At 43.3% G+C, this 22,298-nt stretch overlaps 1 protein-coding gene across 3 annotated transcripts in view; it reads left to right on the plus strand.

The window, feature by feature from the left end:
- The first annotated feature begins 2,534 nt into the window (after positions 1-2,534).
- The window catches only part of astn2 (astrotactin 2), a 158,886-nt gene continuing 139,122 nt past the window's right edge, over positions 2,535-22,298 (plus strand). For all 3 annotated transcript variants that reach the window (XM_019881725.1, XM_019881727.1, XM_019881726.1), the window contains exon 1: positions 2,535-3,217. In XM_019881725.1, coding sequence (XP_019737284.1) covers positions 2,821-3,217 — 397 coding nt within the window. In that variant the 5' untranslated portion in view covers positions 2,535-2,820. The remainder of the gene's footprint in view (positions 3,218-22,298) is intronic.

A 22,298-nucleotide genomic window follows, 5' to 3' on the forward strand; every position in this document is an offset into this window, starting at 1 on the left:
TCCGTGCCAAGAAATAAGTGACATCATGCGCCGCTTCATTTTGCTGCATTCATTTTGAACATTACGGCGTCGGAGCACATCCGAGAGGGGCGCATTAGGTCAGCCCGAGGCGGGGGTGTGCAGTGTACATTTTGCCACGCATGCACACACCATGAAGCATTCATAATAAGTATCATGTCACTCCTGAGGTTTTTTTTACTCGTGTTATGAAAGAGACTTTGAATTTGGAAGCTTAGCTTTGTTTTTAAATATGATGTTTGCAGCAGACTGTTTTACTCCCAAAACTTGTGCAAAAGAGCAACAATAAAACAAATTCAGCCTGTAGCCACCAGTGGTAATTTTGCATATTCAAAGGCTTTCAGCGCCAGACAGAAACGAAAACATAAATGTTCACTGTCAGCCACCAAGTGAAGCCACAAGCGCTAACATAGCCGAGCTAAGTCGCATCACTAATTTTGGCTTTATGCAAATAGGAGCCCCCTAAAGCCCATCATGACATTGTTGTGCCAAGGCTTTTTTTCCCCCTTGCCTACATTAAGATGTCAATGTGTGTGATTTTTTATTTTTTTTACTGGATTATAAGTCTTTGATTTTCATCCAAGCCTAATTCATGTATTTTTCCTCCATTGCGATCAAAGTCAGCAAATGTCTGTTCTGGGATTTCTCTGAGCAATTATTTTCATGTTGTGGGGTGAGTTCAAAGTGGCTTTTCCTCCTCGCTCTGCTCTGAAAACGATGGAGGCTTGCCATGATGTGAGTTTTGGTGATCTGGTTTTGGTCGGATATTATTTGGTCATGTTTTTTCCAGGTCTGTCTCGTTAGGTTTTCGTGTCCACCTTTGCTCATCAACCCGCTGCCTCGTGTTTGGCAATCATCTCCCTCAGCGACTCTTGTCTTGTCCAGATGTTTCTCGTTGTCTCGTGAGTTGCGTGGATTTAAGTTTCACAGTTTCCTTCCGACTTTGTCGGTTCATTGTTTGTGTGAGCGGTTTGTCCAAATCCAAAAATCCAATCCTAAACCTTTCTCGAAGCATTCGCTTGTGATTGTTTGCACGTGTCTCTCGTGTGATTCATGCCAATGAAAACTGAGCCTTTGCATCACAATGTATTTCCCAGGTTAGCGAAGAATAAGCCGAGCTTCTTCTGGCAATCTGGCTGCTCTGTGGCACCATACTGCCTCTCACAGGCTATTCTTGGTACTGCCGCAGAAATTCTACCAGAACAGGCAGTTTACTGGCAGTCAAAATCATAACACCTTCAGACGAGATGAAGCAGCATGTGGTTGTTCGTTTGGGTTTGTGGCGGCTCAATATTAAGTGCGTCACAGCGGCTGTCATGTTAATCACAAGAATTTGTGTACAACCAACGCCCTTGTGAGTCTGCTCGCCGCTCTCCCGAGGAAGGAATTCGAAATGCGACTCTGACTGTTTCCCAGTGGGCGGTAGCTGTTGCATCAATTATTCTGTATATTGAGTGAAAGACGCGGAAGACACAGCTAGCGCTTTCCGCAATACGTGTTTTTCCCGACGCCTTTGGAGTGGGTAGTGTGTTCACATGAGACTCGAGCGGTAACACATGATGAACAGAAGTACATACAAAAAAAAAGGGCTGTTTGTGAGCAGCCAACATATCGATGCTGTGAAAACAAAAACTAAGTGATAAATGTTTTTTTTTTTAAATAAGTTATTCCAACGATGTTAATTCCTTGTAATTGCCTTTTAAAATGGGTGCAAATCCCACGGTGTAGTTCCAAGACGACAGTGACGGTGACGATGGCGCTTTCATAGGTTGTCTCATTCTTATTCAGTGGCGCAGTCAGCCAGAGTGAATTACTCCGCGATGGAGTGAATGCTCTGTAATTGCAACTGGGATCTCTCAGGTGAAACATTCCGGGTTGCAACAGTGGGATTCATTTCTCTTGCGTGCATGTCCAAAAAGTTGGAGGAGGAGACCTATGTGAACAGTCGTATTGGTTGAATGATGGCAAATAATGGCTCATACCTGTATGTACTGTCAAGGAAATGGTTGAAATCAAGTCACGTTGACTGTCATGGCTAAAGACAAGTCAACCAACATGTAGAATAAAATGAAGTACAATTTCTTTGGTAGGCAATAATGGTACAAGTTGTCAGACGTTTTCTCTCTCTCTTTGGAATAGTATTTATTATCTTTGTCAAGACCAAACTTTTGGATACAGCTCCTGCCTTGGATTTCATTGCAGGTGTGCCTAATATAATGGCCTGTACACATGCAGACCTTTCCATGAGCTTCAAATTACTTTTCGTTCCCGTTAGAACCTTCTCCATTTGAACCGTTGGCATTTGCTTTTGGATGCACTGGATTCCAAGTGAATTGCGTTATGTGAATTTTATTTCATGATACCCGAACTGTGGTGGTTTTAATAAGGAATGTGGCACCCACAGCCGCCTCTTATTGAGGGGCTGTACCATCAATAAAAAAAAACAAACAAACCAATAATCTGGAATGTATGATATATTTTTTTTTTATTTAAAAAAAGTCAGTCAGAGTCTCATGCTTTGAAAATGCAACATTCTCTTTTTCACTGTTGAGTGACAACCAAGCCCGGATGACGTGACACGTGGGCGGCTGGAGGTTCGGATTCTTCGACCTCATCACCCACCCTCCCCCGTCTCCAGCTCACCTGTGCTGCCGCCTCCTGGACAGCCGCGCATCGTCGTGTGCAAAGCGAGCTTGTGGCAGGCTGGTTGCTCCCTTCTCGGAAGTGCACGGCCACTCGGCTCGGCGCTCTCAAAGCGGCACAAGCGCGCACGAGGAGCTTGGGGGGGGGGAGGGTGCCCAAATGGCGAGCACCGCGCCGCTGCTGCTTCTGCTGCTCTTCCGCGCGCTCCTCGCGGGGCTCGCGCCGACCACCGCCGGCGCCACCGACGAGGGAACGCCCGGCGGAAACGGACACGCCGCGGGGGCTCCGTGCGAGCTCAAGAGCGTCACCGTCTCCACGCTCCCCGTGCTCCGGGAGAACGAGTTCAGCTTTACCGGCGTGGGAGCCTCCGGGAGCTCGGTCGGAGGAGGAGGAGGTGGAGGGGGCGCCTCCGCCGGAGCAGGGGGGACCGCTGGAGGAGGACCGGGCGGAGGTGGTGGGGAATCGCGGCTCCTCTTATTCGTCAGGACGGATCTACCTGGCCGGATTTCCGTAATGGATGATCTCGACAATACGGCTCTGCCTTACTTCGCACTCGGTAAGAATCAATCTTCTGCTGACTTCTCCCCCCCGCTGTGTCACTTTGGCACACAATGATTATGGTGGTGGTGGTGGTGGTGGAACCTGGATGCACTTCTTCAGTCAACATTTGCATCAATGAAGCATCGATTGTTGACATTTAAACACACACCTGTGTTTCATCTCACACTACTGTTGTCCTCTTAATGTTGCCTAAAGAGTTCAATTTGCCAGTGGACAGGTTGTGGAAGATATTATTGTTATTTAAAAATAATAATCATCATCATACGTCATGAGCAGTACTCTGCTGTGTGAATGGGTTGACGAGACTAAGAGCAAAGTCATCATCATATTTCCCTACTTGAGAAAATTTCATTTTCATTGTTTTTTCATTTTTAAAAAATGATACATCGTGTAAAATTAAAATGGCCTTCAGTTACAAGAACAATTTTCACAATATGAGAAAAAAAAGTTGGAAATTGACATGAGGATGTATTTTTTTTTATTCTGAAAAAAACTTGTAGCGGCGAGGAGAATAAAATCGCAATACAAAGAAATTTAAATAATTTGAGTTTTAAAGGCCGACAGCCACCGTCACGTACCAGTGGCTTCGGTACGGCCACTTGTTTCCCGTTCATAAAAAAACTAACTTAACATATTATATGTTTCTGCAGCAGTAAGTCGTACAATAATGGCGTCTTTCAAAGATCCACAATTTTTTGGGTTGAAAAGTATCAATGATAAATTTATTTTCATATTACCAATTCCTTATATTATTTTCAGTCGGTTCTTGAAAATTCACATTATGCTCTTTTGGGCCCCAAGACAAGACAAATTTTGCTCTTCCCTCAACTTCAGATCCGTTGAAAAGTGATTTCCCTCACTGCACACTGTTTAAAGTTCCAAATTCATTTTTTTTTTCCCTCCTCAGTGCTGCTCTCCTCATGTCGCTGGAATACGATTACATTTCATGGACACCCTCGCCCTCTCTGTGCCCCAATCAAGGGATGCAATTTGGTCTTGCAAATATGCATGAAATTGATATTTTACTCTCACGCCAATACACGCGCGCGCATACACGCCACGCACAGTGGCTAGAGTTACTTCCACTCAATGAGATGCTTCGCTAGAGTTTTGTGTTACTGACAGGCAATAAGTGAAAACACACACACACACACACACACACAGACACATGCGGAGATGAGGGAATAGATAAAAATGGCACCCCACTGCTAGGTTGACAGGTTGTGGAAATGTTCTACTTTTTAATTTGATCTGTAGTGTAAAGACTCACTTGGTTGATCGTAATCGAGGGTCTTGTAGTGGGGTGGAAAGGGCTCTGCTGTCGAACAGCTTTGCTTGAAGGAAATGGTTGTTTTTGTTTTGAATTCTTATTTATTTATTTATTCTCCACCAAGGAGACAATGTTTTTATTATCCTTTCTTGTTTGGTTTTTTTTTGTTTTTGTTTTTGTGAGCTAGGCTTATGCAAATAACAGCACAAAACCCATTGGAATAAAGTTCATGTGTTCCAGAGTCAAACTGCTGTGGCGTTAGATATGCTGCTAACGGCGCAGGAATTATTTTATGTATCATTGACTTTCTTGATTGTCATAGAAGTGAAAATAAATATGTAGCTATCAGTTACCATTCCAGTCTCTTTCTCGTTCATCTTATTGTACTGAGCAGTCAGAACCAAAATGTTGTCACATTTGCTATGTTAGCTGAATTTCCATCTGTCCGTATGTCCACGAATCTACAGAGTGCAGTATTACATGTCTCCTTAAAAGGAGCATTTGAAGCTATTTAAACTATGTCCACTTTGTCGAGAGCTTTGTCATGGGCAAAGTGGTAAAAAAAAAAAAAAATAAAACAAAGAACAAAGGTAAAACAACAACATGATTTTGACAGGAAATTGAGGTCACTTTTTTCAGTGGAAGATTTTTCGTGCCTGTAATGTTTGCCCTTTAAAAAGAAAAGCTTTATTATATTATAATCATAATAATCCTTCAAGGGGAACTTCAACCCATAGTCTCTCTCTAGCAACCAGGTGCCATTTTACAGTTGCCTGCTTTACAGAGGTCCTCCAACCGTGACCATCCGGTTCCAAAGTCCTTATTGAGGAGCGACTGCCACAATATTTTGCTCATATTTTTTCCAGTGGAAAGGCAATCTTGGTGCTAAATTAATTTGTTAGCCTTGGTCAGTGTTAAACCACAAAACAATGGGATTTATCTCACCACTTCACAGTGAATAGCGGACCAAATAAATGGTGGCTACTGTGAGAATGCTGTGACTTCAAAATGACTTTTTTTTTTGGACTATATTTAGCCGCTGCGTTATTTTAATCTCTTCCCTTGGTCTTAATTTTCCTTCAGAGCTGCTGCAGGGAGGCTAAAACGCTGGCAGGACGGCGAAGGGCTGCAAGCACTAAGCTAGTAAATCACCTTCTGTTCTCATCGACTGGTGAGAAAAAAAAAAAAAGGGCTTCTCTGTGCTCTCGGGCAGCCGCCGAGCAAATTTACAACTCGAGCTGGTCGGCTTCATTAGCTTAGCACCCCTCCATTCATCAGTGGTTAAATACTGAAAAAACTGTGGTACCTCAAAGGTCGAATGTCTTCCAACTTCAATTGTTATTTTGCGCTTGTGTTCTGTTTAATAAGAAGGAGCAAAGATGTAGACTGCTACTTTAGCTTGTCATCCATGGCTACAGTCAAAAACAACAGTACGTTGGGTGTCAAACGTCTTTCAACTTCAAATAGATGTCATGCGTTTGAGATCTGTGGGACAAGCACATTAAGTGAATATTTTAACAATGTCGACGGCAACCCTAGCTTGGTATCCATCCATCCATGGCTAAATACTGATGAAGAGATGTAAATAAGACTTAAATAGTTGTTATGCATTTGAGCCCTGTTTAATGAGTCATGTAGCTGCTGTGTTAGCTTAGCACCCGTCCGTCCATTATCCATCTATTCGCCAGTTAGCAATATGAGAGATTCAAGATGGAGCACTGAATGAAGCATTTGGCTACGTTAGCTTTTTTTTAGCTAGCTAGCCGCCAGAATTATCGTCACTCGTGATCTATCTCCATTGATCCTTCCTATCTGGATAGCGAGTAATTGTACACCGCAAACTGCTCCTAAATAATTATGTTGTCATGGTTATTGTCTTGTAAATGTTTCTTTTCCTCTTACCGTTGTTGAAATAAAGCCTTTTTGGAGTCTACACGCAAACAGACGGCCAGCAGTCATCACGTCTTTAGTTGCTCTGCGCCTAATGCGCTTTAAAGCCCCACAAAAACTTTATGTAGGTCTTCAATAGCGTTTTTGTGCAGACACCAAGCGGGCGTACGCACTCTATTCATGTCTGTTTCTGTGAAGCCGTGAGCTCGTCAGCATCAGTTTGAGTCTTGAGCAGCACAACACATATTATGCGCTTGATTTGTGAAATGGCCAAATGGAAAAAAAAATAATGCATAGTGTAACTGTCAACATTTTGTCATTATATTAGTGCACTGAAAGGTTTTCGGGAACCTTCATACAGACGTTTAGTTCTGTATATGAAAAATGACTTTTCCCTTGCCTTGTAGCAAAAAAAATATATGGCAGATTGAAATGAAACACGGCCCAAGTGGTCAGCCTTTAGCCATGGAAGGGCGCCAAGGATGGGGGCGTTTTAAGTCGTCTGAAATGACATTGCGTTTTCAAGAGGTTGTGGTATTTTATTTCAATTTGAGGTTGTTGCTTGCTTATTAGCCAAACGCTGCACAAACCACAATGGAAGTGCTGTCTTGCATCTCCTCCTCCATTATTGAAGGCACCATCGAGGTTTCGGGAATGAATGAAGGCTTGGGTAGGGAGTGCAAGTACTCATCCTGTTGCGGTCTGCCTGCTCGGCTTTGATTTATGACCACGAGTGTCACGGAAAATGGATGAACCCTGTTGAGGAAAGATATTGCCCCCCCCCCATACCCACACCCCTTTCATTCTTCTTTCCTTGTTGTCATGCATGTAAGGCCCTCAGTCAATTTGCACTGAATGGTGCATTTAGGCACTTTGTGTTGATTCATATTTGTCAGACCTCTGTTTTTTTTTTTTTACTCCAAGTGCCGCATAATTGTGCACAGAGGGAGCAATATGTGATAAAAATCCCGACATGCCGTATAATTTTAACATAGCTTGCTCTATGATGGAAAGCAGCCAGGTGAAAGGAAAGCTAGGCTCTCGTGACCCTCGCTGTGAATGCAGCAGTGCTCAACTATGACAAGGGCTCGCGCTTGCTTTCTGCCTAATGCTGAAAGTTATAAACAATGACATTAAAAGTGGCACAGCCAAGGTAAAACATGAGAATTATGTTGGTGAACTGCAGGCTAACTGGGTAACAATAAATAACAGCCGGACGCGGTGGCAGAGCGCCCGAAGAAGCGGCATCGGAGGTCAAAGGATGCTTTGGCGATTATGCTTTGAGTCATGTTGGTCGTGAATTGGCAAAATAAAAGGCAGAAACTACACAGGAAGGAACATAAATGACTTGCGACACCAAAACATGTTTTACGTGCAGATGGTCACCTTTTAGCCATTTTAGATCTCATTTCCCCTCTCAAAAATCTCTTTGTCCTTCATCTTTGGTCCTTTTGTTCTGGGCTGAAGTCTTTTACGACGTCCCCCTTTTACCACATTTTCTTTTGTCTGGGATGTCAAGCGGCGTCTTTCTCGCTCTCTTGCTCCCTTGTCATTGCATCTTTGCAAGCGTATAAACACAAACACTTTTTTTTTTCCAGAGAGAGAGCGATCGGAGATGAAAAGCTGCACGGATATAAGAAAATCAAAAAACAACCTATGCCTCCACTGGTTAAAATGTGTATCCGGGTGTAGGAATCTTAGAGCCACAAGCTCCAAATAAAAATTCATAAAGTTACTTACACATACCGTGAAAACTCCCGGATTTGTGTGCGTTGAATATAAAATGTAACACAGATTTACAAGGGCAATTCGGTTGAGTTGCTCTTTTTCCACCTCACGACCCTCATGTGTCCCCGCTACACAATGCAGCACCCCAAGTGGCAAATAACGTGTAATGTGTCTCTGCGCTTTGGAAACGCTCGTGAGACGTTTGAGACGCTTGAAGTTTGGCTGCCGTCCCATCAAGAGGCACCAACGGAGCGAGATGCGGTGATGTAGTGTTACTTTTAAGAAGACAGGAGTTAGGCTCGTAATGCATCTTAATCAATGGAACTTTCTTAGTGCAGCGCTTTTCATTGATAAAAAAGAAAAAGCAAATGCTTTACGTGAATTCCAATCAAAGAAATTGAAATGGAACGTCTCAATTTTCAGAGGGTTGGGAATCGATGAGATTTTTACGATTTCAGTTCCATAATCAATTCTGTTTAACGATTCAATTCTCATCGATACTTTGGGGATGGGGGGGGGGGGGAAGACTGTAAAAGTAGATTAATATCTGCTGAATTGTATCCGTAAACAAGTTACATTGAGCACTCTGGAGCGGATCAAAAGGGCCACCGTATCGCATGCCGTGTGTGCAAATGCTTGTGGGTCATGTTTCCTCACTGAGACCAAATATTAGTCGAATTTTCAAGTATTGCAAGTTGCCCTGTTTTTAGCCTCTCTCGTAAATTGTGAACCCACTTTGGAGCGTTTGGTGATAGCCGCGCGAGTAACAAATCTCACAACGTGCTCGATGACGTTTCGTCCCAATGGGAATTGATATGGCAAGCTTCGACCGGCAAGGCAAACGATGCCAAGGAATCGAAACTCTGGAAATCGTTTTTTTTTTTTTTTTTTTGCCATGCATGACGAATGTTCAAACCGGGCTGATTTTTGAGGTGCATCTTTTTTTTTTCGTAATTGCACAAGCTCACAGGCTTTTAACTTAAAAGGTCTGACGGGATAATCTTGAAAGAGAAGGCGCATCATCACGGCCATTGTGGCAATTCTCCTGAGTCGTCAAGACTAAAGGAATTACCGAAATCATATTGCTATCATAATGACACACGTGACGAGCGACATGAAAAGGAGGAAAAAGGGGGAGTCTTTGTTCGTATAAGCCGATCACAATAATGTTTAAGACCCATTAAATTCGATTCCCGCCAGATTTTCCTCTGCACCCTGGAAGCGTTCCAGCTCTTGCGCATCCCCAACACCTCGTCCAATTTCGAATTGTGCAATGACTCGCATTTTCTTTTGGGGACACTTTTTTTTCCCCCCTCTGCGCCGTTGCATTTGCACATTTGTCTGAGTTGACTTTATCTACAGAAGGCCACACGAGTCGTAAGTCTTCTTTGTAGCCTGCCCATTAGTCAGTCGAGTAATATTTTCCCCATTCACGGCGTTGGCATTTTCTTTGCTGTGTGTGGTTGGTGAGCTACAAAAGAAGTCAGACACAATGGCGGCATTGTGCTGGTCTACCGAGAGGAAATCTTGTTTTAACGATTCGACGCCCGATGACACAACGCCAAGGCTATATTTCATACGCTAAATCGTTAAACTCTTATGGACGGCGGCGATCACACTTCCCCACTTTGCATCTTTTCACGCAGGCGGAAACGTTCTCAGCAAGCCCGAAGGAAGGATTGGGGCCCCACGCGTCGCATGCTCATTGGTATGGCACGGCTGTATCTCCATCTTACCCTGCCTTTGCGTTTGAAGAAAAAAAAAAAAAGACAACATGTGCACTTTTTTTTTTCCTTAGTATGTTGTCTGACGGTGGATTAAGCTCAGATCTGTCAGCAATTACCCTTAGAAGTAAGAACACAGCCGAGCGTTGCCTCCCCGAGGTGGCGGCTCGCTGATCCGTCTTTAGACCGGTTCAAGGCTCAAGGTGAGCAGTGGATTTGCAGCCCATTATGTTGCCGCAGGTATTTATGGGGCAGACGGTTCGGATCGTCGTGCATATTGAAAGCCGTGGCTGGAGAGAATGAACGAAATTCCACGTTGACAATGCGAGATTTAATGGAGCAAACTGGGACGTTGTATGTTATCTGTTGTCCGTATAGCAGCTGTTGGAGAGGCCGGCCGCAACTTATTGCTGGAGAAGCAGCAGGGGACGTTTGTGTTTTCACTTGAGGGGCTCCGACTCTTCTCAAGTAGAACAGACCTTGAAATTGCTCTTGCAGTTGACGGGCTGTCTCATGTTTTGCTTTCTTGAAATGTTTATCAAATCCTGGACTTGACTTATACGGGAGATGCTTTGTCCTCTGCAAATAAACAAACTCCTTTCCGCAAATACTGTTGAGAAATAAAAGTTAGGAACCATCTTGCATTCTTGTTGACACAGTGTCCTCGTTGTGAGCCTCATTGTCCCCCGGCGCTTGGTTCGAATCTCGCCCTTCAGTACGACAAGTGGCTTATGTTTTGTCCTGCTTCCGTGTTGAGTTATTTGAACACAATAGTGGCTCATCGCTGTACGTGTTAGCGTGAATGGATGTTTTTCTGGAAACCGGTCCAGGTTGCACCCCAGCCAAAGTCAACTGCGAAACGTTGCTCTTCAACCCTGGACTGGTGACCAGCCAATCGGTTAGCATTTTTTTTTTTTTTTTTTTAAGAATCGGAATTGAGAAACGTTAGCAGCTGGAATCGAATCGAAGAACCGCTATGGGTCCAAATTCAAACGACATCCAACCCTAATCATGACCATTGGATATTGACTCCGTCGCGTTACAGCGCCGTAAAATGAAACCCCGGAAAGCAAAAAAAAAGCAATTTGTGTTGAAAAGGGATAAACAACAGAAATCACTCCGCATCCGTCCCTCCTCCTGTCCTGCATCCTCTTTGTTGTGATGCTACTGCCGCGCTGATTCACGGCCTGCAGCCCAAGAGGAGAGGAGAGGCTTCCAGCAGATCCGTTTACAAGACTTGGCCTGTTTTTTTTTTCCTTCCTTATTAAACCAGGATTCAAGGGTAGCTGAAGCATGACACAATTCAAGTCAAAACACGTTTATTAAAAATCTGGAGTGAACACGGTAAATGGATTTGGGGCATGGCAATGTGTGTCATCACTAAAAATGAGCTTCCGCGATTTTGCCAAAACAGAAGGAAGGAAGGTCAAACAGACATTTGTGATGTGTAATTTACTTTTATTACACTACATATATATATATATATATATATATATATATATATATATATATATATATATGCCCAACCTATTTGGCATTAGCATTAGCCCAACGTGTTGTGGGGTGCATGACTCACGTGCCGTTTGACTTTGCAGCTCCAATTTTTTTTTTTGAATAATGTATCCACTTTGAGTGGCAATTACGCACGGATCTGCAAAAGTTGCAGGGTGTTTGGTGATGAGGCTGAAACTTTTTTTCATTAACCGATGTAGATTAAACATTCATTATTCAATAGAAAACGGAGCAGATGTTTTCCCCGTCACTGTCGCCATTTTACCGCCTGTTACGGTTGATTTGATGATTTCCGGAAACTTAACAGATCATAATAAAGTTGTGTGCCTTCGCAGTGTGTGCCTTTCCATTCATTAGCGCAATTGCGAGATCACCGTTCCGTAACGTGACCGCGATCGGGACAAATGCACGATTAACTCGGTAATGAGACAGCTCAACAAACAGTATTAATGGGTTCGTTCAGAGCGGCGCTTTCAAGCAATCAGCGTTGGAAGTTTTCGTCTGGTAAATATCGCCTCCCCTATCAGAAAGCACTTCATCTCAGCTGAATTGACAATGGAGATTTCAAAAGCTCGCTGCACTTTTTACTTTTGCCCCTGAAAGTCTCCGCAGAGCTCGCTTAGGTGCATCGGTTAGTCATGCGTTGCGCGGTTCATGACTCCTCCATCACGTAAGCGCGCGGCTTTATGAAGAATCTTCATGATCTAAACGCCCCCTTTGCTATTTGACAAGATGAAACATTCATTGCGACACGTTGAAGAGATGAAATCCTCCCAGTGACTCGCATCATTTGTACGCAAACTGTCAAAAGCTTGGAGCCAAAAGCGGGAGCCCCCGACCTTAAAGAACCTTGCTACTTACCCTCTGTTTGGTCTCTTCTCCTTTTCAAAGAAGCGCTCCAGGTTGCAAATGTCACAGAAAACCGTTTCTCTCCCAATCCTGGAGGTGGACACGTTTACCGCACAGGCGCTCCATTGAACACGCCGAGGATGCAATTGTGCTTGCCTCACAATTACGGATCTCCGCGCTGACCCGACTAGTAACGGACCTTTTGTGGGTGAGTCGTCCCTACCGTCAGTCTATTGGATTGAACAACTTCAAAAAAAATGACAAAAAAATGTTTTCACTCACACTCATTTTGATATTGAGGTCAGATCTTGTAAAACGCCGTGTCTGCGATTTCTCAAGGTTCCATTGTATCTCTCGTGCCAAGTCGTTCTCCAGTCGTGATAGTACCGAAGATGACGGCCCATCACGGGCTTCCCGAAGATCGAATATGCATTTACAGAGGGGGCTGTTTGGGGTTAAGTAAGCACACTTAAAGATTGAGTAAAAGTAAAGGTCACGCAGAGTGGTGTCCCGGGATATAACCAGCGCCGAGAGCATTCCTGCTAGTCTTCAAATTTCTGACAAAGCCCGGATTAACATTTAATTCTGCACGTTTGTTTTCCGCAGTGATGCCGTGTTCGTATTTGGCTAACCGTAAGGTTGGCGACACTTTTTGGAGCGAATGCTGTTGTTGTTGTTGTTGTTGTTTTTTGTTTTTAAGGCTCACTTGTGCAATATTTGACACAGTGAAAGCCTGGTGTGCAGTAAGAAACTCTCGGACAACAAGAATGGAATCATTCCTTTGCACTCTCGCTCCTCTCTAATGGGATTTGCCCCTCTGCCTCTTTTGATGAAGTAGTCAAATGATTGTTGGCAGGCTGCGACTCATCAATCAGATGAATTGCATTTTCATGTCATTATTATAGTCCCTTAATGGACGATACAGGCTCGTGGGCCGGCCCTCTCCTCTTTTAACCTAATTGATATGTATCTATATCTATATAGATATGTATATGTATATGTTTTTTTTTTTTTCTTTTCCCCCTCTCCCGATGCCGCAAGTGTTTTGCTTGCTTTCCAGGTTTGGCACTGGCTTTGACTACTTAATGCAGTGGATTTGAAAAGGCTTCTTCGTTTTCCAACCTATTGATCCCCCCCGGCTGTTAAAGGTTGCAAGACTTAAGAAAGTCAACATCTCACCTACGAGGATCAAAACAAATACATTTTAAGTACATTGATTTTTTGTTGTTGTTGTTGTTTTTTTTTCTCTTACGCCTTCCAGACAAAATCCAGTTGGGATTGGGATGCTTTCGCTTTGAGTGAGTTTTCTCTTCGCTTCCCTGTTGAACCGAAGCTAAAATATACGTTTTGGAATCCAAGTATGTTGATGAGTTGTTCGCAAAGTCCCAACGAGCCACGCGTCTTGATTTCACGGCGGCTCTATGTCAAATCATCCCACTTCTGACACTTTTTGACAGATTACCCTCCTTTTTAACCCGGGCTTCTTTAGAAAGTGGTCCCACATTGTAAGAAATTGAATCAAGATCCAATCTTCCTTTTTTGACAGTTGCAGTCGTATGCTGATAAAAAAAATGGGTTGCGCGGCTCTCATGAGTTGAATGACTTAAATCTCCAAAAGCCGTTTGCATCGCCGACTCCAGCGGTTGTCCAATGATGAACTCGTGACACGTGAAGAATTGGGCTATTAAAAGTTGATTGAATTTTACCAGACAAACCGTAAGCACGCCGCATAACCGTGAAAGACTCTTTTGCCGTTACGCGGCCGTATTAGGTTTCGTTTGCGATCGATGAGGAGCGGTTTCAGAAAATGAATGGACGCCCGGATGATTGTGTTGTTGCAAACCATGCATTACTCTTTGCTACTCTATCCCGTTCAAGAAAACAAAAAGCAGCAAGGCATGAAATTATTTCTAATTATGATGTCAAGTTGATAGTTGCTGCTTTCCTGAACAGAATAATGAGGTTGATTCTGTGCTCGGCTAATTGATGGCTTCTCTGCGACCTGGCTCGGATTTTATTATCATTATTTTTTTTTTTTTAAATCCCCACATTAACGTGAAGTAATATTCATCCAGCCATTCACTTCAATTGAGTATACTTTGTCCACGGCCCCGCACTTGCTTCTTCCTTTAAGTCAGACATTCTTCAAATCTGCCAAGAATCGTCACTGGAAATGTGTATTGACCACAAAAGACAATTGATTTGAAGCGTTTCCCGGAGTCATTAGTGCATTCGCATGGCCTCGCCATTATGGTGATAATTGTCCAGAGACTAATATGAATCGATCCGCTCGTTGTTCGGCGTCTGCGTTGCGTTTGAATTGAAATCGGCTGCTCAGTTTGTTCGACGGGCTGCAGCCACATGAGGCCCGAGGGTGCATCCGTCGCTTAAGGTCAGATGGCTTCTTCACGGTGTGTTGTGCGCGCAATTATGGACTCCTCTCCTGGGTATCGGCCTTGGCTCATGTAATAAGCTGTCAGTGAGGCGCAGTCACCGTACTTGAAGGCACTTGTAATTGTCCAAAGCTTCACGACGGTGACATTTTACATCCGTTTGCGTGGTTGTGCGAGCGATTCACACAAATCTGAGATCAACACGTCGAAGAAAAAAAATAATAAATCACATTTTTTTGATTCATGCAGTGAGTGTTCTTCCACTCTGGGAGTGAGCGGACTGACAAATAAACAATCGATGGGGCTGGCAAGCAACACGTCGCTCTCGGGTAATGATTTTCCATCCTCGATGGCACGTCAAAAGTTCCACAAATTGGGGGAAGCGATGCTTTTGTCTTGAAGTTCTCAATTGATTACAGTGAAACAAAATCGAGCGCCTTCAGCAGTTTATTTCTTTCTTTCTTTTTTTTTTTGGTTTGATTTCTCTGCTATTCTCTTGAATGAAATAGAATTAAGAGTCGATGCACTGGTGGCTGGATATGTGGCCCCAATTTAATACAATAACGATCGCAGTTCCCCTTGACTGAGCTGATTTTTTTTTTTTTTTTAAGGAATCCCCTGTTTTCCAGCATGAATCTTACTCCAATAACTCCTCAGCGGATTCCTACATTTTTTTAATTTGCGGCAATATTGTGAGAACTTGATCAGACTTGCGGTCTCCAATCAGGCTAATTGGAATCATTGCCCGCAGCAGACCGCTCTTCGTTACCTTTTTGCAGTTTTGGTGGATGATGTTTTTCAACCGTAAGACGGTGATTCATTCCAAAGTTTCGGTCATTAAATATGACGAGACGCGCCATGAGTCGCAGCTAACCTATTTGATGTGAAAATTGGAAACGGTATCTTTATATTGATTTCCCATAGTGTACAATCATGCGGTGAACAGTCTCTTGCACGCTCTAGACAGTCGGTGACTGTCAGTTCACCGGCAATATGGATCGCAAACCGATGTGGACGTGACGCGTCGCGTTCAAACTCACTTTAAACGGGACTGCGGACAAACCTGTCACCATTTCGAGTGCCTCTGATCAATCCCGACTAAATTTTCCAAATGGCGCTGCCAACGCTGTGCTTCAGTGCAGCTCTGCTTTTCTTTTGGTGATGTGTTGACTTCAAATGTAGCGGAATCGGAATGATGCCCAAGAGTTTCAACCTTGGTGTCAGTGGACAAAAACAAAAACCTCTCGGCGCATCCAAGAAGTTAACAAAAAAAAAAACAAAACAAAAAAAAAAAAAAAACGATTGTTTGCTTGTGCTTGGTCCCTACCGGAAACTGCTGCTCAACAGACTGCAGTACCCCGGTGACTGCATTTGCAACGTTAACTCCCCCCCACAATGGCTCGAGGGCTGTTGCATATTTTAGCAACGTGGAGTGCTGACCACTTTTGAGTTGTGAGGTTGTGACAAGAAAGGTTTATTATACTCTTCTTATTCTCCTTTTGTTTTGTTTGTTTTGTTTGTCTTTGCCAAAGTAGACATTTGCCCGGCCTGTGGGAGCTTAATACATTTTGCCGCAATCCGTTTATCCGCTAAAGATGATAGATGGTACCTTTCAAACACTTACCGAGATGTAAAAAAAAAAAAGAACACCCAGCGGAGCATTTTGTATGTTAATCCCACGCTTGACTTTTTAATGAGTTCAAGAGGCCTTTTTGCTTTGCTGTAGCGAAAAGCTAAACAAATTGCGCCCATACTTTTTCATGAGTCGAGAATGAAATGTGCCCTCTAAGGTGGACTTTATTGACTTCACAAGGAAATGCTTTTTAAAAAAAAAGACATTTTCTTACATTTATCCGTGTATTCAAAAAACCTGTACGAGGGGTCAGGCTGTTCCGTGACAGTTGCCAAAAACAAGACTTTTTTTTTTTTTTTCCCCCAAATGCGCACTTGTGTTCGGCAGGGTTTTAATGTTGTCCCCAAAGGCTTTTCTGCTTGGCCACTGACTGTCATGAACAGTACAACTGAAATATAAAGGTCAACATGTGGGCATCCAAGTGTCTGATTTTTCGGAGGCTTTATTTCGAATGATGGCGTCTCTGAAATTGCTGCCAATTGCGGAATTGCACCACCAAACTCCCAATGTGGCAAAGGGATGGACTCCAGAGGGTGATAGAGACTGCAGCTGATTGTACAAAAACCGCAGAAACTTTGTTACAGGGCATAGGAGGAGGACCTTGTCTGTTTTTGAAATTATCCCCTAAGCAATAAAAATATGAAGGCTATATTTTGCAAATATCATTGTTGTCAATTTTTAATCAGAAGGCATTTTAGAAGTCCCAAACCTGATGCCTCAAAACATGACGGGATACTCCAAAAAGTGTCCGAAACTGAACAGGAAGTGGTTTTGAAACGGGCAATTTGGGCGACTTTAGGCATTACGCAATCATATTTTCACGGGAAAGGTGCATCTGATTATGAACAGACTTGTCCTTGCCATTAACACTTGGCGGCCTGCCTTTGGATGCATTTAACACATCGTTAAATAGCTAAGGCCGAATGCTTCATAGCCATTATGAATAAAGGGTGGTCTCACCTGTTTTTTTTTTTTGTTTTTGTTTTTTTTAACTTTTGAGTGGCCACCGAGCAGAGCAAAAACATGACGTGTTGTTGTAAAAGTTGAATAGTTAAGAATGGTTTCCGCATTCTCATTTAAAATGGGTATTTGACAACATGGACACCATGTGGAGCACTCCAGTCTTACTTCCTCCCATTGTTTTTGTTCGTTTATTGGACCCACCAATACAAAATGTACTCATCCGCCTACTGGCAATACGAATCAACGCACCAGTGAAGTGAATGCAATGGAGATAGAAATCCAACTTCCAGGACTGTGATTCTTATCATTGGAAAGGGAAAGCGCATGAGCGACTTGACTTCAAATAGTAACACAAGGAGACGGCACAATAGGGGAGACGACTCTGGGAAGAGGGGCCGGAGGGGGGGGGAAAGAAGCTCGCTGAATATGTGCTTCACTGCGGGAGGCTCCCTGTTGGCGTTTAGGAGAGTGCACAACGGCGTGCTAACACAAAGCGACGCCTCGGTATGCGGTCCGAGAAAGAGACGGCGATGCAGCTGATCTCTTATTTGTGGATCGTTGCCACGACTGACGCGTTCAACGTGTCACCAGTCGGGCTGTAACAATCCACCTCAGTTAATATTTGGTTTGATGGACAGTTAGCATAAATGCTTCCACTTAAATGTGCCTGGAGCGTCCTCAATATCCTGGTTTTTAGTAGTGGGGCCTTCCAAGCCGTGTTTCTTCCTTCCCCACGTGCCGAGCAGCATTAGCAATAGCGCTAGCCACAGTTTTGCTGACGAAAAAAACATTAGTCACATGACATGCAATTGGCGGAGGCTGGCTGACGAAATTCATTTTCAGTCTACTCAGAGCTCCGTCTGTCTGCATTTAATTCAAGGCATGAATTCCTGAGAAAGTCATCCGCAAAGGTTTTCTGTGTATTTATGTTCCGACTTTGGCAGTTGTACTTCCGCCTGCTACTGTGATGATTTTGGTTATCCCCCACACTATCGACACTTTGGCAGTAGTACATACAAACCGCAATGCCGACTTCCCACTGCGCTGGCGTGGATTTCACCTCTCCGCCGAGCAAACGGGACACGAGCGAGCTCTGGCAAGGACGCATCCCTGCCATCAAGCTGCTGCTCAGTTTCAAAGATCGCCATTGTTGCGTTCATGGATGGATTTAGCCCGAATGAAGAAAAAAAATGGTCAGTGGACTGTGCAAGTTATAGAATACTAAATGACTCATATCAGGCTGCTTGATGGAGACACTGATGGTCAAACTGTAAGTTGACACCTTTGAGAAATGTTCTATTACCGTATGCCTATTTTTAGGAACTCATTTCCTTTCGACAGTGCCGTTCTTGCCCACTTCCGTTTTTATCATTAGAACCTGAAATACAGTATGTGATTTTTGCTTTTTTTTGTAGTTTTTTTTTTTTTTTTCCCTTTTGACTCCATTTCAATTTCCGGTACAGTCAGGTGCAAATGCCTGTAAATTTTACAGGCATCTTGCAAGTTTAGCCGTCTGGAGCCATTTTGAAGGGCCTGCTCCTGGCTGATGCGAATTAACCACTGACCCCCGCTCGACTGCGGGGCAATCGCCAAGTATGCCTTTCTTGACCGGGGAAGGAGCAGCAGCTGGCTATTTGTTGAACCTAGCATCTCATTTTGAGTCTTGTCGGCTGAATTTTCACCCCTGCAGGCGGCATGTGGCTTGTCAATGAGCGTAGCGAAGCCTCGTACGTGGGCACACGCAGCAAACAGTTGCAAATTTGCTGAACTTCTGAGTTACCCGCTCATGGTAATCTATGCATCGCAAATCTCAAGGCAGCTCTTGCTTACTTTCTGACTTGGACTTGATAGTCTTGCAGACAGCGTTGTGTCCGGCAGCTCATTTAAATTGGCGGCTCTTCGTCCGGCGCAAGCTGCCGAGACGGACATGGGGGAAGAAACTCAAGTGTGTGGATGGTATTATGCAAATGAGACAGCAGAATTAAGGGCGCGCACACACACATGATCTTTTCCTGAAAGTTCTGAACTTGTTTTCCCATACCAGGTTCGCACTGAGGAGAAACTGACTGCTTGGAGATGTCAACGTTCCGATTCCTGTTACACTGAACTGCGTTTTGTCGTTCAAAGCATAAATCACAAGTAAATGTCATGTCTTGTGTTCTTACCAAATGGATAAAAGTGTATCTTCATTGCAGTGCTCTGCAGTTTTTGTTTCAATTTATTAAATGGCAACCTTTTTTTCCGAAAGCCGTTTGGCGGAACCATATTGAATGAGTAGACCGTTAAAGTAGTTGTCAAAGTCCTGTACAAAATCAATAGACAAGTACCTGAGATGCAAAATTAGAGGACGGTAAAATGAAGCTCACCGGCCAAAAATAATGAAAGCTCTGAGGAATAGCCTCGCAGGTGTTATCCCGATGTGTGCCCTGTAAAGCTCAATTGGATTTCATAGATGCTCACTTACTTAAGGGCGCAATGAATGATGACTGATTTGGCGCGCTAATGAGCTGCAATAAATTGGGCAAAAGACAGGTTCAGGCCAAAAAAAAAAAAAACAGCAAGCTGACATCAAATCAGCATAACATTTTGAGGCACGACTTTCTGTCTGCTCCAAAAGACCATTAGATGAATATAAATTATCGGGGTTGCTGTGGTCGAACATCAATTGAAATTCATTGCTTGTCGTTGGCCGCAGAAGCATAGTTCACAGACTGTAAACCGACAAGACTGACTACACGTCTCCACTGTTGGCAAATGAAGACGGCATAGCCAGAAGGTGATGCTACTTTTTGCCTTTGGGGACCTGCGATGTGTTGTTCAATCTTTTCAATCACTTTTGTCTCACGCATTTCAGTCCATCTGTTTGTGATGTTTGTTCAGGAGCTTTGACATTAGCTTCTGCGCTAGCACCTAGCTAGCTGGTCGACTGCCTCCCTGATGATCAAAATGTCTTTTATATTAGCGGTGACTGCAATCATGAAATCCATATTTATCACGGATGAGAGCCGAAGAGAGTCTTGATGATGTGTTGACAGTTCATCAATTAGAGCATTGCTCGTAGATTAATAACGTTGAGCAAATCACCATGAACTTAGTGTAGCTCAGTAACAACGGTTCTCTCCGGTGGGCACCAACAATGCCTTTTTGTTCTCCATTTTATTTTTTTTAAAAGCAGCTGCACGTGCAGTCTCTGCGACATTATTGGCAAGCAGCAAATTCTCCCTGGTCCTTCAGAGCTTTTTCACTAATCTGCTTTTACTTTTCATTTTCATGGTCAGTGTTGTCACTGTCGACGGCTGAGGGCTTAGCCTTAGACAGTACACGGCAGTCGTGTTGCCGGTGAAACTGGGCGCGTATGCTGATGATAAGCCTTTTTGGGTACATATAACATCACGCCAAGTTGACTTGCTTTCCCAACCCTTCATATTGTTTAGCGACAACAGAGGGGCATTAAGGGAGTGGGATTAAGGTTTTAGGAGTGTTATTACTTGATCCTTTTTTTTTTAATCCTTCACGTGAAGGGAATTGACAGGGTTTTGAAGACTTTGCGGGACATTTGCATTGGTATGAATGAACTGGCCATTATATCTCATTTTTGTTCGGAAGAAACCAAGTGGGTTGGTTACAGCCAAATTCACGGCTTGACTTCCATTTTTTTTGTTTTTTTTTTTACACACACAAGACAGCAAGCTGGAAAAGCGCCTGCCGAGATGGGAAATGTGAACGAGGCTATTAACTTTCCTCCTTCCTTCATAAAACCTTATCATTACATTTTACAAGTCGTGATCTACGGCCGTAGACACGCTGGACATACTGTCCTGTACCTTTATGGCCGTCGGAATCCTGTTTGTACGAAAAACGGAAACAACCAAAGCCGGGGACAGAAGACCATTCAGACAGTTGTGAGATAGATTGCTTGTACAGCATTTTTTTTTCTTTTTTTAATTTTTATTTTTACTATGAAGATCTGATTTTATCTCAGTGTCAAAACACAATGTGATTTTTCTTTTCTTCACTCCATACATTTCTTTAAACCTTATTGTTGTGTTTCAGTCAGCAGAATTATGTGGAACATTTGGTATGACTTCTCCCTCCATGACCGTGAACGCTAGAATAAAAAGGAAAAATATGAAGTGGTATGCTTTCAATTTAGGTCATAACATTGAGAACTTGTTTTTTTTTTTTTTTCTCCCCTTTGTCCCTCGTCTGAATCCGATTGACAGTCTTCATTTCATGGCAAGCTCCTTTTATTTATTGATTTTTTATTTTATTTTTTTTTTAATTCCCTCAGAACATTCACTTATCAAGTGCCAGTTCCAACCATGCCCACAATGTTGATAGCACAGCCACTAATGGAAACGCATTTTTCGCCATTTTATGGAGTTTGAAATAACATTGCCCCGCTTGTACCAAGATAACGTAAGAAAATCCTTTATTGATCCGTAGCAGGATAAATACAAAAGTAAGCCCTTGTACAAGTTCGATAAATCTTTGTACTTTCTCCGACTCACTTTGAACACGTCAACCGTACTGATCTATTGATGATTTTTCTTTCTTTCTCCCAATTTCTATTTCTGTTGGTGTGATTCACTATCTGATCTGTAGCAGGATGAGCATGATAAAAAAAAAAAAAAAAAACAATCAGTCGATGGCAGATTTTTTTGGAGCAGGTGTTTTGGTGATGTCTTCTGCGTCTACGTTGTGCTTCCGAAACTCTGAAGACTTCTCTGGGAAGTGTTTGGAGTCCCCAGTAAAACTCGGCATCTCGCCAAGAATGGCCAAAGTGCCTCTGGTGTGCTATTGGATTTGCTTGCAATTGCAAGATGGATACTCCTGTTGTCAAGAATTGTTCTCTTGACCTGAACTCGCAGAGCGCATTCTCCCAAGTTCCCTTCTCTGCGATATTGAGGAACACTTATCAAAAGGTCAGATAACCCCGGCCGTCTTCTTGCACCATCCTCCCTTTTTTTTTTTTTTTTTCCAATCAGAACTTTCCAAGTCTTCCATGTCCATTGAGTCCACTCATCCAAACTTTGTAAGAAAAATATTTAAAAAGTCTTTCTGTGTCCTGCTTTGCTCTGTGCCTATCAGGACCAACCAATGACCCCCCCCCC

Source organism: Hippocampus comes, unplaced genomic scaffold, assembly GCF_001891065.2.
Source record: "Hippocampus comes isolate QL1 unplaced genomic scaffold, H_comes_QL1_v1.1 scaffold523, whole genome shotgun sequence".
Classification (NCBI taxonomy): Eukaryota; Metazoa; Chordata; class Actinopteri; order Syngnathiformes; family Syngnathidae; genus Hippocampus; species Hippocampus comes.